The 13,612-nt window shown below is 48.1% G+C and overlaps 1 protein-coding gene and 1 long non-coding RNA gene across 8 annotated transcripts in view; one reads left to right on the plus strand and one right to left on the minus strand.

Moving 5' to 3' along the window:
• Nucleotides 1-9,849, plus strand: part of LOC309358728 — a 27,872-nt gene extending 18,023 nt beyond the window's left edge. For 4 of the 5 annotated variants that reach the window (XR_014163525.1, XR_014163526.1, XR_014163528.1 and 1 more), the window contains 3 exons: nucleotides 3,326-3,501; nucleotides 4,795-4,840; nucleotides 8,593-9,849. This is a non-coding gene — a long non-coding RNA (uncharacterized lncRNA). The remainder of the gene's footprint in view (nucleotides 1-3,325; nucleotides 3,502-4,794; nucleotides 4,841-8,592) is intronic. The other variant, XR_014163527.1, reaches the window with a different exon arrangement.
• The window catches only part of ARNT (aryl hydrocarbon receptor nuclear translocator), a 44,117-nt gene continuing 38,697 nt past the window's right edge, over nucleotides 8,193-13,612 (minus strand). For 2 of the 3 annotated variants that reach the window (XM_081891444.1, XM_081891442.1), the window contains 5 exons: nucleotides 13,178-13,277; nucleotides 12,698-12,869; nucleotides 12,183-12,342; nucleotides 10,921-11,075; nucleotides 8,193-10,361 (listed from right to left, as the gene is read on the minus strand). In XM_081891444.1, coding sequence (XP_081747570.1) covers nucleotides 10,272-10,361; nucleotides 10,921-11,075; nucleotides 12,183-12,342; nucleotides 12,698-12,869; nucleotides 13,178-13,277 — 677 coding nt within the window. In that variant the 3' untranslated portion in view covers nucleotides 8,193-10,271. The remainder of the gene's footprint in view (nucleotides 10,362-10,920; nucleotides 11,076-12,182; nucleotides 12,343-12,697; nucleotides 12,870-13,177; nucleotides 13,278-13,612) is intronic. The other variant, XM_081891443.1, reaches the window with a different exon arrangement.

Here is a 13,612-nt window from a genome sequence, read left to right on the forward strand (position 1 = left end):
TCACATCACTTTTCCAGCTGGCTCAGGCGGAACTTCAGCTCTGACGGGAAGTGGGTGGGAAAAACAGTTTCCAATCCAGTGCTACTCCTGCTCAGAGCAGAGGGATATGGATCTACTCTGAGTAGAGCTTAGTTAGCTGTAACCTAATAAAGAATAAGTAACAAATTTGCTAGGTACTTTCAAAACATGAAACCAGCTTCGCAAATAACACAAACCCCATTTTGCAAAAGGAACAGTAGAAAGTCCTTCTTCATGCAGCACATAGTTAAACTGTGAAACTTAGGAGGCAACGATGGCCACCAACCTAGATTGCTTTTAAAGAAGATTAGACAAATTATTATTATGATTATATATTTATTATTGCTGTTTAATTAATTTGTATACCACCCTTCATCTGAAGATCGCAGGGCAGTTCAGAACAACAAAATACAAAATGAGAATACAAAATACATTATAAAACAAAAACAGACCGAGAAACCCCCCCTCCCAGAAACACATTTTAAAAGCTATAGAATGTTTAATCAGCCAAATGCCTGGTTGAAGTGAAATGATTCTGCATGGTGCCTAAAGATATGTAATGAAGGGGAGCCACTGTAGAAAAGGCCTGTTCTCATGCTTCCACCTTCCAGATCTCTTGTGGAGGAGGGCCTCTGATGATGATCACAGGGTCTCGGTAGGTTCATATGGGGAGAGGTAGTCCACCTAGAGTTATCGCGGTCCCAAGCCGTTTCAGACTTTATCGGTCAACACCAGCATTTTGAGTTGGGCCTGGAAACTAATTGGCTACCAGTGTAGTCAGGCTAGGATCGTTGTAATATGCTCAAACCACCTTGGTGAACAACCTGGCCACTGAATTCTGTACCAGCCGACGTTTCTGAACCGTCTTCAGAGGCAGCCCCACGTATAACGCGCTTAGTAGGTTACTGGAGTAGATAGGGGCGCAGCTGGGCCATCAACCCAAGCTGATGGAAGGAACTCAGTGTCACCGAGGCCACCTGAGTCTTAGGTGACAGCAATGGATCCAGAAGAACCCCCAAGCTGCATCCCTACTCCTTCAGAGGGAGTGTGACCCCATCAAGAGCGGGCCACCTCCCATCCATCCAGTCTAGGGAGCCACCCATCAAAAGTGCCTCTGTCTTATCTGGATTGAACTCCAGTTCGTTGGCTCTCATCCAGTCCAGCACTGAAGCAAGACACTGGTCCAGCACCTCCACAGCCTCACCTGCAGATGTAAATGATAAGCAGAGCTGAGTGTCATCAGCTTATTACTGACAATCTGCTCCAAAACTCTGGATAACCCCACTCAGTGGTTTCATGTAGGTGTTAAACAGCATAGAAGATAAAATTAACGGAGGAAAAGACTTCTGATGGCTGCTGGTCATGATGGCTCTGCTCTGCTTCCATAGTTGGAGGCAGCAATACTTCTAAATAGCAGTTGCTGGAAACCACAGGAGGGGAGAGGGCTCTTGTGCTCAGGTCCTGCTTGCAGGTTTCCAACAGGCTTCTGGTTGGCCGCTGTGAGAACAGGATGCTGGACTAGATGGGGCATTGGCCTGATCCAGCAGGCTAGTCTTATGTTCTTAATATAAGATATAGCAAGGGAACAAAGCAACACCATTTCCCAGGATTGTGTTCATTTTTCATGGAATTGGGGGAAAAACTGTTTTGAGAACATACCATTTGGAAAAAAACTATACTCAGGCAGCTGGGGTGGGGTAGGTGGGAAGGGGGAAGAGGTAAAACATTTGTCTGGGCTTCTTTTGATCCAATACAAATCTTTGATATGCGGTCCCTCAGAGCCAGTGTGGTGCCGTGGTTAGAGTGTTAGGCTGGGGGGACCTGAGAAATCCAGGGTTCAACTCCCCACTTAGCCACAAAGGTCTTACTGGGTGACCGTGGGCCATTCTCACAGTCTAGCCTACTTCGCAGGGTTGTTGTGAAGATGAAATGGGGAGAGGGAGAAAGAGCCACAGACCCTGCCTGCAGTTCCTTGGAGGAAAGACAGGATATAAACATAAGAATAAAGAAATGAATTAAGGTTTGCTTGCCCCAGAGCATCATGGCCTCGTACGACACAACCCACACACCTTTATTTGAGTTTCCGCCATTTAGCATAGCGGCATTGTGAGCATCTATCTTGCGTTTTCCTTCTCGAATATTTCTGCAAGCTGCCTTCGATTGTTCAGAGTGTTCAGAGCTGCAGAGATAAAAGGGTAGAATCTCAATCAAGGCTGTTTCTCCTGCTGGCTTTGAAAAGGAGATATTGGGATTGATTTGGAGCTGGTTTTGTTATTTCCCATCCCTTCCAAATTCTGGGTTGGGCAGGCACAGGGCACCAAAACCTACAGCAGCAGGAATGTGATGAGCAGTTGACCTTGAGCTCACTTTGATTTGCTAAAAATTGTCATAAGTCAATGCTTGCGCATGTGTGTATATGTATGAATAACAGGGAATTTCCAACTGGAGATTCGTAAGGCCCCACATGACACAGAGAAGGCAAGAGTCACATCTAGCAACACAAAATGTTCTGGCTCCCAAGCAAATGAAGTGGAAGCCAGGCTAATGAGAATTTGATTTCAGAATTCAGACTGCTTTTCTTGATCACAATGGCTGCTTGGGGTTTATGTTGTGTTGGCGCCATGGATGCTTTGGGAGAGGGCAGCACACAATACACAGAAATTAGAAAACAAATGAATGAATGAATACCCCATAGGGGTGGGATCCTTGGGCTTGGGGGCCACATGCGGTCTCAGGACTCTCCTGAGGCCACACCCCTCACCCCAGGCCACACCCCACCCTCAATCTCCTGGAGACCCTGCATTGGAGGAGGCTCTAGATGACCCTTGGGAGGCCCTTCCAACTCTACAATTCCATGAGTATATGATCCTATGAGTGCTTTCCCTTGACTGGAAGGCATCCTTGAATGGTTAGACTGTTTCTTGCATACCTGGATGGAAGATGGAGAGAGGGGTGGTGGTGTAGAAATCTCTGAGTTTTGCATTTTTTAAATATAGCCGTGCATGGTAAGAGTAAGATCCATGACTCCATCTACTTATGTTCCCAGCCCTGCCCAGCCCTGCATCTGGTCCTGCCCTCCACTGCATGTGGCCCCCGAAAGGTTCCCTATGAGGGGATCTGGCCCCTGTGGGCTGAAAAGAATGTCTCCTGCCCCTGAAATCAAGCTTAAGTATGCAAAATTGAATTAAATCTTTTTTTAAAAAAAGTTTAGGTAGGAAGGAAGGAAAACCAGGAGGTGGGGGGATCTTAAATGAAAAGATATGACTTGAGTCACCAGCTTCACATCAGGAATGTGCTCTTTTTGTAGAAAACCACAATTCTGGCAGCACAGCAAACCAGAGAGGTTTTGATTTGCAAAGGAGAGCCTAACTGCAAACAGCTTACATCCAGCCTTTGCCAATGCGCTGCCCTCCAGATGTTTGAGGACTACAACTCCCATAACCCCTGGCCAACATGGCTGTAGAGCACGGCTGGGAGCGCCAGGTTGGTTGGCCCAAATCTCTTTGGGGGACACGTTTCAGAAGCAGGACTTGATTCAGAAGCAGAAAATAACACCTGCGTGCATTTTACAATGAAACCATGTGGAAAGTTAAGATGTCAGTCGCCCACACTTGCAGATGCAGGTGCAAAAGAGGCTCTCTTTCCCATGATGCATGACTCTTGCTAACATCTGGCAGCTGCCCATGGGTTGCTTGTTTTTGCAGATCAGGCCAGAGGCAGCAGTTGATTTTCAGAGCAGACAGAATTACACAAGGCATAATTATTAATTAACAGAGGGGATTCGAGGTGCCAAGGTCCAGCAATGGTTGCTGCCTTAGATTAAGGCTTCCTAGCTGGCAGTGACCATATAAAGCCACTTCCAGACAACATCTTTATCAAACATTTATCCTGATCTGTCTGCAGGGATGTCAGATGATGTTAACTATTTCAGGAGCCTTCGTTCTAATTTGTTTGTGAGGAGGTTAGATGACGTTATGTCAAACAGAGCACCAGTCCTACACTGGGGTGGATCTACACACAGGAAAAAACCGCTATAAATAAGTCAGAAATTAAATTGTTATAACAAAAGGGGGGGGGAACTATGTAAATACTGCATAGAAAATTTGTTTGCTCTCTGGCATCATCTGGTGTTGCATGTTCATAACACATTCAAAGTGTTTTTTTTTTTACTAATGTGGCTGAGTCCCTAGTATGTTCTGCCATTTCTTTCCTCTATCACAAGAAGTTTGATCTTCCAGGGAAGCAGATTTTGTGATTCAAGACCTCCCAAACTGCTATGGCCTCTTTGAGGCTGCCGCTGTTGGCATAAGAAGAATACTGTAGCCATCTAGTCCAGCCTCCTGTTCTCACCGTGGGCATCCAGGTGCCCCATTGGGGATCCCAGAAGCAGAACCTGAGCACCAGCGCTGATGGGAGCTGGAGTCTAACCACCTTCTCTTGACCCCATCGACATAAGAAGCATGACAGCATGAGAGAGCCTTTTCTGCGGCTGCTTCCATATTGTGGAATTCCCTCCCAAGAGAGGCCAGGCTGAGGCTGGCTCCCTCCTTGCTCGCTCTTTCCGCCAGCAGGCTGAGCAAAATCTTCCTGTTCAAACAGACCTTTGGAAACAAGGGACTCAGCTACATTGGCAAAGAAGAAACGCTTTATATTCATTGCTTATGCATTCTAACACTGCGACGCCAGATGGCGCTGTGGAGTTCCATTTTTGCCAACCCGATTTCTCATACAAAGTTTGCCACGCATTTAATTGAAACGCTTCTTTGATGTGTCTAGACTGAGCATGAGGTGCAGGCGATGCTGATCACTGGGCTGCTGTCAGGTCAGGCTGTGCTTTAATACCTAGTTTTAAACGTGTTCTGATGCATTATAATCACTGCTTTTAACTAGCTTGTTTTTATTGCTTTGTATTTTTGTCCTCAAATGTTGTAAGCTGCCTTGGATCCCAATTTGGGAATAATAATAATAATACAGTAATAATAATAAATATTACTTATACCCCATCCCTCTGACTGCTTTCACCCAGCTACTCTGGGTGGCTTCCAGCATGAAAGCTTCCCGATACAGGGCTGCCTTCAGATGTCTCTGGAAAGTCTGCAGTTGTCTATCCCCTTGACATCTGAAGGGAGGGCGTTCCACTGGGGAGGGTGCCACCACCGAGAAGGCCCTCTGCCTGGTTCCTTGTAACTTTGCTTCTCACAGTGAGGGAACTGCCAGTTGGCCCTTGGAGCTGGACCTCAGTGTCCGGGCTGGACGATGGGGGTGAAGACGCTCCTTCAGGTATACTGGGCCGAGATTGTTTAGGGGTTTAAAGGTCAGCACCAACATTTTGAATTGTGCTCAGAAATGAACTGGGAGCCAATATACAAATGCATTAAACAATGACAAAATCACATTGGGAGTGTCACAGACTAGCCATCCTTTTGTTAAATGAGACATGAAGAAGTTCTTGATTTGTCTTTTTCTGCTGCCCTGGAGCTGCTGCTAAGTCTGTTTCTTAAAATATCTTTTAAGATATTTCAGTCCTCCTTAAAATGCAAACCACAGCCCAGTACTCTCCTGATGTTGTGGAACTACAGCTCCCGTCAGCCCCAGCCAGTGGGAATCGTAGTTCCCAAAGATGTGCAAGGGTTGGCTGATGAGCACGTACAGAGCTACTCTTTCAGAGCTTAGTTAGTGCAAATGCAGGACCCATTTCCCCTTCCCTCTAGCATACTTCCCTCTGCAGGAAGATCATTCAACCCGGGCAGCTGCACTGCAGGGCAAAAGCTCCACCTGTTGGTTCCACCACAACTATAAAAAGCACAGGAGCCCTTTCAGCTGAAGCAGGGGGTGGGAAGGAGGAAGTGGGAAACTTATGACTATATTGCTGCTGGTGGTGGGTTCCCTCCCCCCGAAAAGAAATGGGAAATGGGTCACAGGAGGAACTGACTACTTTGCTGCAAGCCATGAAGTGGTTTTCTTTAGGCACAAAATCTGAGCTGCTTCTTCTTCACACACACACATACCAGTTTGCTAAACTATCTCACATGTATCCCTCCTTTCCTCCAAATAGCTTGAGGGGGCGCTATATCCTCCCAGCAACCCTGTGAGGTAGCTTAGGATGGGAGGCAGTGATGGATGGGCCATAGTTGCCCCTATTGGAGCTTAATGGCTGAATTTGGCGGTGGGGGGAGAGATTTGGTCTATTGGTCCAAAATGCCACAGCCAGACTTCTGGCTGGGATTCCGTTTAGATCTCACATAACCCATCTTAAAAGCAGCTGCACCGGTTGCCGGTTCGTTTCTGGGCCCCATTCAAGGTGCCATGATGGCAGGGGGTTGGACTAGATGACCCCTTTGGGTCTCTTGGAACTCTGTGTAAACACACCTGAATGTGAAAGTGAAGCAAGAGCACTCCTTGGTGGGACAGGCCAAAGTAAATCAATATATACTGTTCTGCACATCATGTGGATTGTGGGAAATGTATAAATTGTCCTCATTATTATTCTGGTCCCTGGGCCTCTTCAGAGCCACCCTGCAGCATCACAGAGGCAGAAACTTTAAAAGGGGTGAGAGAAGCAGAGCTTAACCTCTGATACAGGCTTTGCGGAGGCAGCTATTCAGAAGCCAGTGCTGTAAAAAGAAAAAGGCAGAGAAGTTTAACTCTTGGCCAGAAGCATCAGTTGCAGGCATCTCAACTCTTCAACTGGCAGAAGCAGGAGGCTGAGAGATGGGGGGGAGGCGGGGGGATGCTCTGGGGCAGTGTGGGATAGTGGTTAAAACACTGAGCTAGGGACTGGGAGCAGAATTGAGAGGCCTTTTGCTGTAGCTGCTCTGTCATCATGGCATTGCATGTTTACCTGAGCTAGGTGAGTGTTAAGGCTGTAACCACGTCAGAGATCTGAGGGAGGGCACCAGCTGAGCATGTGGAACAGCCCGCAATTGAATCGCTGGCAGTTCCAGTTTTAGAAATAACCCCCGAGAACCTGAGCCAGCCAGCCAAAGTAGGCATCCCTAAGTGAAATGGACCAATGTTCCTGCATTGCAGGGGGTGGGCTACATGGCCACAGGGTCCCTTCCAACTCCGTGCAAGGCAGCTGCTACGTGGTTTGTGTCCATGTAGAAGAAAGGTTGTGGCTGCCCTACACCCCATACATTTAAGGCTCCCTCCCAAAAAATCCAGGGAACTGTAGCTGCGTTTCCCAGCACCCCTAACAAATGAGTTCCCAGGATTCTTTGGAGGTTAAATGTAGAGCGGCCAAACCGATTTTTTTCTCTGTTGAGAGAGGGAAGTAATGGTTCTTATTAAAAAAGGATTAAATGAGTTTACATAGATCTCCTGATAGCTATTTATGCACAATAGAGCCTCCAGATATAGAAGCAATATATCCTGGGAGTACCAGGAAACCGGGCAAGCTGCTCCTCGTTTCTGGCCGTTGTGGGGAAAGCACCCAGTGTAATGAACCATGGATTATTACGTAAACGAGCCATTGGCTCTGCAGAAGTGTCTCTGCCAGTTCACAGGTCTGCTAGGGGAAAAAAAGAAACCTTTGTCCAATCTCATTAAGAACCTTGGGACTGGGATCTTACTTTATTTTTTCTTGCAAGTAGCTCAGTGATAAGGGTGGTGGGGGTGGGCTGCAGCGCAGTGCACTATGGGTAAAGTGGCATTGGGGAGGGGAGGTGGGCAATGTTCAGGCTCTTGGGCAGGAGAGATGGATGCTGCCTTCTGTACCAAGGTTTCTTTCTTACTGCCAGCCTGTGCCCCATTGAATGCATACTCAGGGTGCCTTGTGAGTCATGGAGCATCATGAGTACAGGGAAGGGTTGCAGCTCAGCAGCAGGACACCTGACTTGCATGCAGAAGGCCCCAAATCCAATCCCCTGTGGCATTTGCAGGAAAGCTGGGGGAGATCCTAATCCTCGAGGTGTCGTCAATACACTGTTTTTGAGGTGCTGGTCAGCTGACACCCCCACAACGCCCCATCTCTGGAAACAGACCCTAAAGCACAGCCTCATGAGATTCTGAATCCCAATGTCTATCCCACAGCACATGAGCCTGAGATGGCACAGCGGTCCAAGTTAATCTGGCCCTGGGGGAAACACCATATTCCCGTATTCTTAAAACCCACCAGCTGAAATTCAAGAAAAAAGAAACTCTTTTCTCATCAAAGCTGAGCACAACATCATGAATAAAACATATGGCATATCGTTTATTTTGCATAATTGCTGTTAAGCCAGGGCAAGGGACAAAAGGCCGACACGAAAAACAGTAAAATGCTTCTGAGATACGGGCCCACAGACATCATCAAGCTGGTCCTCTTCATCATGAGGGCCAGAAACTTGATTTTTTTAAAAGTACACAAAAAGGGGGGGAAAGAACTAGAAATTATCCAGATGCTGAATTCTGCAGTCATTACTAAAAAGTTCTTGTTGCTTTTAAATCGCAAAGTGGTTGGTGCCATATTTTTAGGACGCCGGGAGATCAATCCTTGCACTTTGGCAAACAATGGCTGAGTTTTGCAAGATAGAAATGAGAATCGCCGTGGGTTTTTAAAAGAATTTATCCTGATCTTTCATTTTTCCTTCTCAGAAAAGACAGCACTGCATTGTTACACTATTCAATATCGTATACATAACTTGTGGAACACGAGAGGAACAGTCTTCCCCTCTATCCAAAGCCTGGGGTGCACCCCACTTTCAACTGAGATTTATGAAAGAAGACAGTGGTAGATTCCAAGAATTCAGGCTTCATGACAAATGTAAGTATATTTTGATGATGATCACACATCTCCAGAACAAGGTTCCCATCGTCTCATCTCAATTCTTACTCCCCACTCCCTAGAACAGGTGAGCAGGATGATGTCTGGATTGGGGGGGGGGGGAGAGACAGGTATGTGTGTTCTTTACCCCCCACTGAAGAAGGGGGGGGAAGGGAAGACATCACCAGGAACAACAGATGGACAGGAAACCTGCTCAGATTAAATCTGCTTGTTTCCAAAATTGTGTGAGCGCCGGGGGAAGATTGCAGCCCTGTCCCGTTTCACATTAAGAGAGGGATGGAGACAAAGGGGACCCACGTGAACCCCAAAATCCTCAACAATGCAACAACAACAAAAAGCTTTTGTGCTACAGATGCTTTTTATGGCTTGGAAGTGTCCCCCGTCCTGAAGCGTTCCAAGAAAAAAGGAAGTCAAGAGGGTTCCGCTAATGAGCGAGGCCCACTTTTAATTGCACAGGTTATGGGAGGAAACAGGGCCAGCTTCAATGGTGGATACCTTGAGTCTCATCATCCCAGAAGACAGACACTTGCTTGTCTGGGTTTCCAGAGAACAGAGGAACCTGAAGGCTTCCTTCAGGACAAGCCATGCCTACTTTTTCCTTGACTAGCCAGGTGTAGCCAGCTTCAATGTCCCCCAGTTTCCTTGTTGTTCCCAGTGCCGTCTGGCATCCCAGTTCCCCTATACATTATGGGGAGAGCACAATGCCCTAAAGACATACACAGCATTGAAGCCCTGGTGGGGGGCTTGGCGGCTGCTGAGAAGGGGGGGCACATGAGAAAGTTGCTAGCCCAGCAGGGTGAACCGTTGGGGTGGGGGCAGGCAGACCCCTCCATTTCATTAACACTGCTCGAGGGAGATAACGTGCAAGACCTGAACACACGAGTGCGGACGCTAGTGAAACGAGTGCGCGGCAACGAGTTCCTCTATATGCCTCGGGTGTTCACAGGTGACGGAATTACACAGCGCTTTAAGCATCATTTCAGGGGGCAAATTCTGCCCCCATTCCCTGACATCGTATAAACAAGAATACAATTTTGATATATTTATATATATATGTATATATATATGTATAAAAGGTTATGGCGTAGGGTGTTTCTTTTTTAAAAAACCAAACACCCATTGAGCTTTTAAAAATCCCTGATGATCGCACACTGAGCATCGTCCACTCATCGGGCTCCCCAAGTCCTCGCGACTGCTTTTGGACTCTGCACACGCGGCTTTCTCCAAAACACAACCGGTTCGCGGCAGGTCTGCCGGGAAGGAGGGAAACAGCGGCCTCGCCAGAGGCTCCACCCAAGTTGGGAACGAGCCGGACTCCCTCTGCGACGCATCGCCTGCAGCGCTTCTGCTTCCCAGCAGTAGGAAGACTATAGCAGTCTTTGACAGAAGTTAGAAAGGGTTGGGGGAGTCACAAACACTCCTCCCTTCCTGCGTCGCTACACGGGGGGCCGGGGAAAACTGCACCGTCTGCATAGATCTTTTCCCATCCTTATTCCGAAAAGGGAGGGAACATGTTCAGCTCGGGAAACTCTTCGTTGTTGTAGCTGGCTCCCTGTTCCCCCAGCATGGACAACATGTCCTGTAAATGAAAGGGAATTCGAAAATGAGAATGAAATTATCGTTGCTTGGGTGACAGTGCACTGTTATCTTCTAGGACGGGCAGAAAGTGGTTCCTGAATGCAGGAGAAGGGTTTCCTACTTGCAAACCTTTAACAGCGCCCCCTAAAATGAACCCCACCCTCAATTGTGCTATGTAAAACCTTTCTCTGTATTAACTCAGATTGCTTCTGAATCATACATTTAAAGCACCCTTATACCACTTTAACAGTTACGGTTTCCCGGAAAGAATCCCGGGGACTGTCGTTTGTTAAGGGTGCTGTGACAGGATCTAGAGCTGCTGCTGGTCTGTGTAGACAATACTGAGTTAGGTGGACCAACGGTCTCACTCAGTATAGTGCAGCTTCTTGGGTTATTAGTGCTTTTAAATAAATCAAAGATGAGGAAATAGTGTCGGCCGCTGGAGGTTTAAATCCTGGTTTGGATCCCTAGCAAGAGGATCCTTGGCGTCTTGGCCTCTGTTTATAAAACGGGGGGTAGGAAACGTTACTGGAATCGTGGCGGAGGGGAGGTTGACTGACCGGGAAGACTTCCGACTGGTTTGGTGGTGGCTGCTGGGCGTGCGACTCGCTTGGACTCTGTCCGTGGTGCTGACCCTGCCACTGCGACCAAACGGCGACCCCCTCTGCTGCCCGGGGCTGAAACGGGGCTGGGGCCTGCCCGCTCTCTCCAGCAGCTTTGAAAGTAACAAAAATGTGGTTAGCGCCGAGTGTAGGAGACAAGACTATTCTTTCCCCATGCCCTTGATAACACGCTTTGATCTAGATTGACTGGTTTGGCTTAGAAGGAGTTGGTGGGCGGAAACACACTGCTTTGGGCTGCAGAAAGAGGTCTAACAATCGGAAGTGGGGCAGAAGGTAGATCCCAGGTGGATTCACAGGAGATGCCCTCCCTTGTGAGGTGCGCCTGTCTCCCTTGTTATTGATATTCAGGAAGCATTTGAAAGTATTCCTGTTGGAAGACTGAAAAATACTGTTCCCAGCAACCATGAAATGATTGTGCAATTGATGGCATGCTCTGAATAACTCTTGCAATGTTACAGAGACTTTGGACATACTGGAGAACTGAAATTTGGATTAACTCTAATATGCAATTGATTAAGAAACTTAAAGCACCCACAGAGGGGAGGAGGGGAGTCCTAAGATTTGGGAGAATCTTGTTTTATTTTAAACTTTTCTTTTATTGAAAAATGTTAATCGTGATTTATTTTGTAAAACCAATAAAATTTATTTCAAAAAATTGATTATGCTTTTGTTTCCACGACAAACACATTTAAAAGGATGTAGAATATTAATCAGCCAAAGGCTTGGTTGAAGGGAAATGCTTTTGCCTGGCGCCTAAAGATATGCAAGGAAGGTGCCAGGTGGGCCTCCCTGGGGAGAGCATTCCACAAGCAGGGAGCCACTACAGAAAAGGCCCTGTTGTCATGTTGCCAGCCTCTGGACCTCTCTTAGAGGAGGCACATGAAAAAGGGACTCAGATGATGATCCCAGGGGCCATGTAGGTTCATATGGAGAGAGGAGGTCCTTGTGGGCTCTTGTTACGTTCAGGCATGGTCTCCCCAGCCCTAGCAGAAGGTGCCTGGATTTGAACCTGGGACTTTCTGCAAGCAAAGCAGATATTCTTCTGCTGAGCTCCGGCCCTTCCCGCTATGCTCAACATACACGCCCATCATTTCACAGCGTTGCTTCTGCAGAACGAGGAACTGCACGGCGACAGAGTCCTGCCTCTTCAGCAGAAGGATCACCGCTTGCAACTTCCAAACCCGGTGGGGAACACTCACCAAAGCTGGCGTTGCGGCTGGCAAGGCTTGGGTAGGCAGACCCGCCTGGCGAAGCTGTGGAGCCTTGTGTCGACATGGGGCTGAAGGAGGACGGGGTGCCTTGGAAGGTGCCCATGGCAAAGGAAGGCGGCCGAGTCTTAACAGCGTGGGAAGCTGCCTGCTAGAAGAGCACGAAAAAGAAATTTAAACAGTGAGCAGATAAATAAAAAGCAACTGGTAGGTTACAGGAAGCTGGAGTGTATGTCCTTGCAGGAACAAAATGACCTTCCTTGGAGATTTTTAAGCAGAGGCTGGATGGCCGTCTGTTATGTACAATCTCGTTGAGATTCCTGCCATCACAGGGGGTTGGACTAGATGACCACCAGGGGTCCCTTCCAACTCTACAGTTCTATGATTCAATGAGGGAGAAGCTTCCTATACTCCTAAACCAGGCCCAGCTCCAGCTCCTCCAGCAGACACGGCAGCTTGTGACTATTCAACATATATATGGTCTGCAGGAAAAAGACAAAAACTACCTGGGCAGTGAAAGACGTGCGTGTCGTCCCTGAAGCCCACGTGGTCCCGGAGACCTGATCAGGATTGGAGTGGCGAGAGATCTGGGCCAGGATCTGCCCCGCCGAGGCTGAATGCGGTGCTGTGGGCAGCTGCTGCTGAATGACGTTCACGGGGGGCACCATCGAGCTGCTCCTACAGAGGCGAGGAAGAGGGCAGAGTTAAGGGAGTGTGTGTGAAGAGGCACGCAGAGAGCTGGCGTGCCATTCATTCCTCTATTTGTTCACTCAGTTTCTATCTCGCCTTTCTTCTGAGGATCTCAAGGCGGCATACGTGGTCCCCCCGCCCCCCTTGATGTAGGTTAAGCTGCGAGACTGAGCTTGATGGCTGAGTGAGGATTTGAACCCTCACTCACTCTAACCACTGCACTGTGGAGGCTGGGCTAAACTGGAAAGGAAACTCAGTCAACTGCAGGAGTCTTGAGACTATCCCTTAGACCTCACCTGAAGTTCTCGGTGGGACGCGGAGCTATGAAACTGCTTCCCTGGGAGAAGAGGGACTGGCTGGCGGGCAGAGAGCCAGAAGAGACGGCTTTCGTCTGGTCTGATTGAGAGAGAGAGAGAAGCATGGTTAGCCCCGACCTGGCCACCCAAAAACGGGATATTGGGCGATTTCCAACAAAGACCTACTGATACTAATAGGCCTTATTCTGAGAGACAGGCTCTCTCCTTGCCCTTCCTGCTGGCATGGTCAGACTCATGTTTATAGCTTCGAGAACACTGTCCCACCATCTCATCCTCTGTCGTCCCCTTCTCCTCATGCCCTCCATCTTTCCCAACATCAGGGTCTTTTCCAGGGAGTCTTCTCTTCTCATGAGGTGGCCAGAGTCTTGGAGCCTCAGCTTCAGGATCTGTCCTTCCAGTGAGCACTCAGGGCTG

The sequence above is a fragment of the Podarcis melisellensis genome, assembly GCF_964234715.1.
Source record: "Podarcis melisellensis genome assembly, chromosome: 16".
Taxonomy (NCBI): domain Eukaryota; kingdom Metazoa; phylum Chordata; class Lepidosauria; order Squamata; family Lacertidae; genus Podarcis; species Podarcis melisellensis.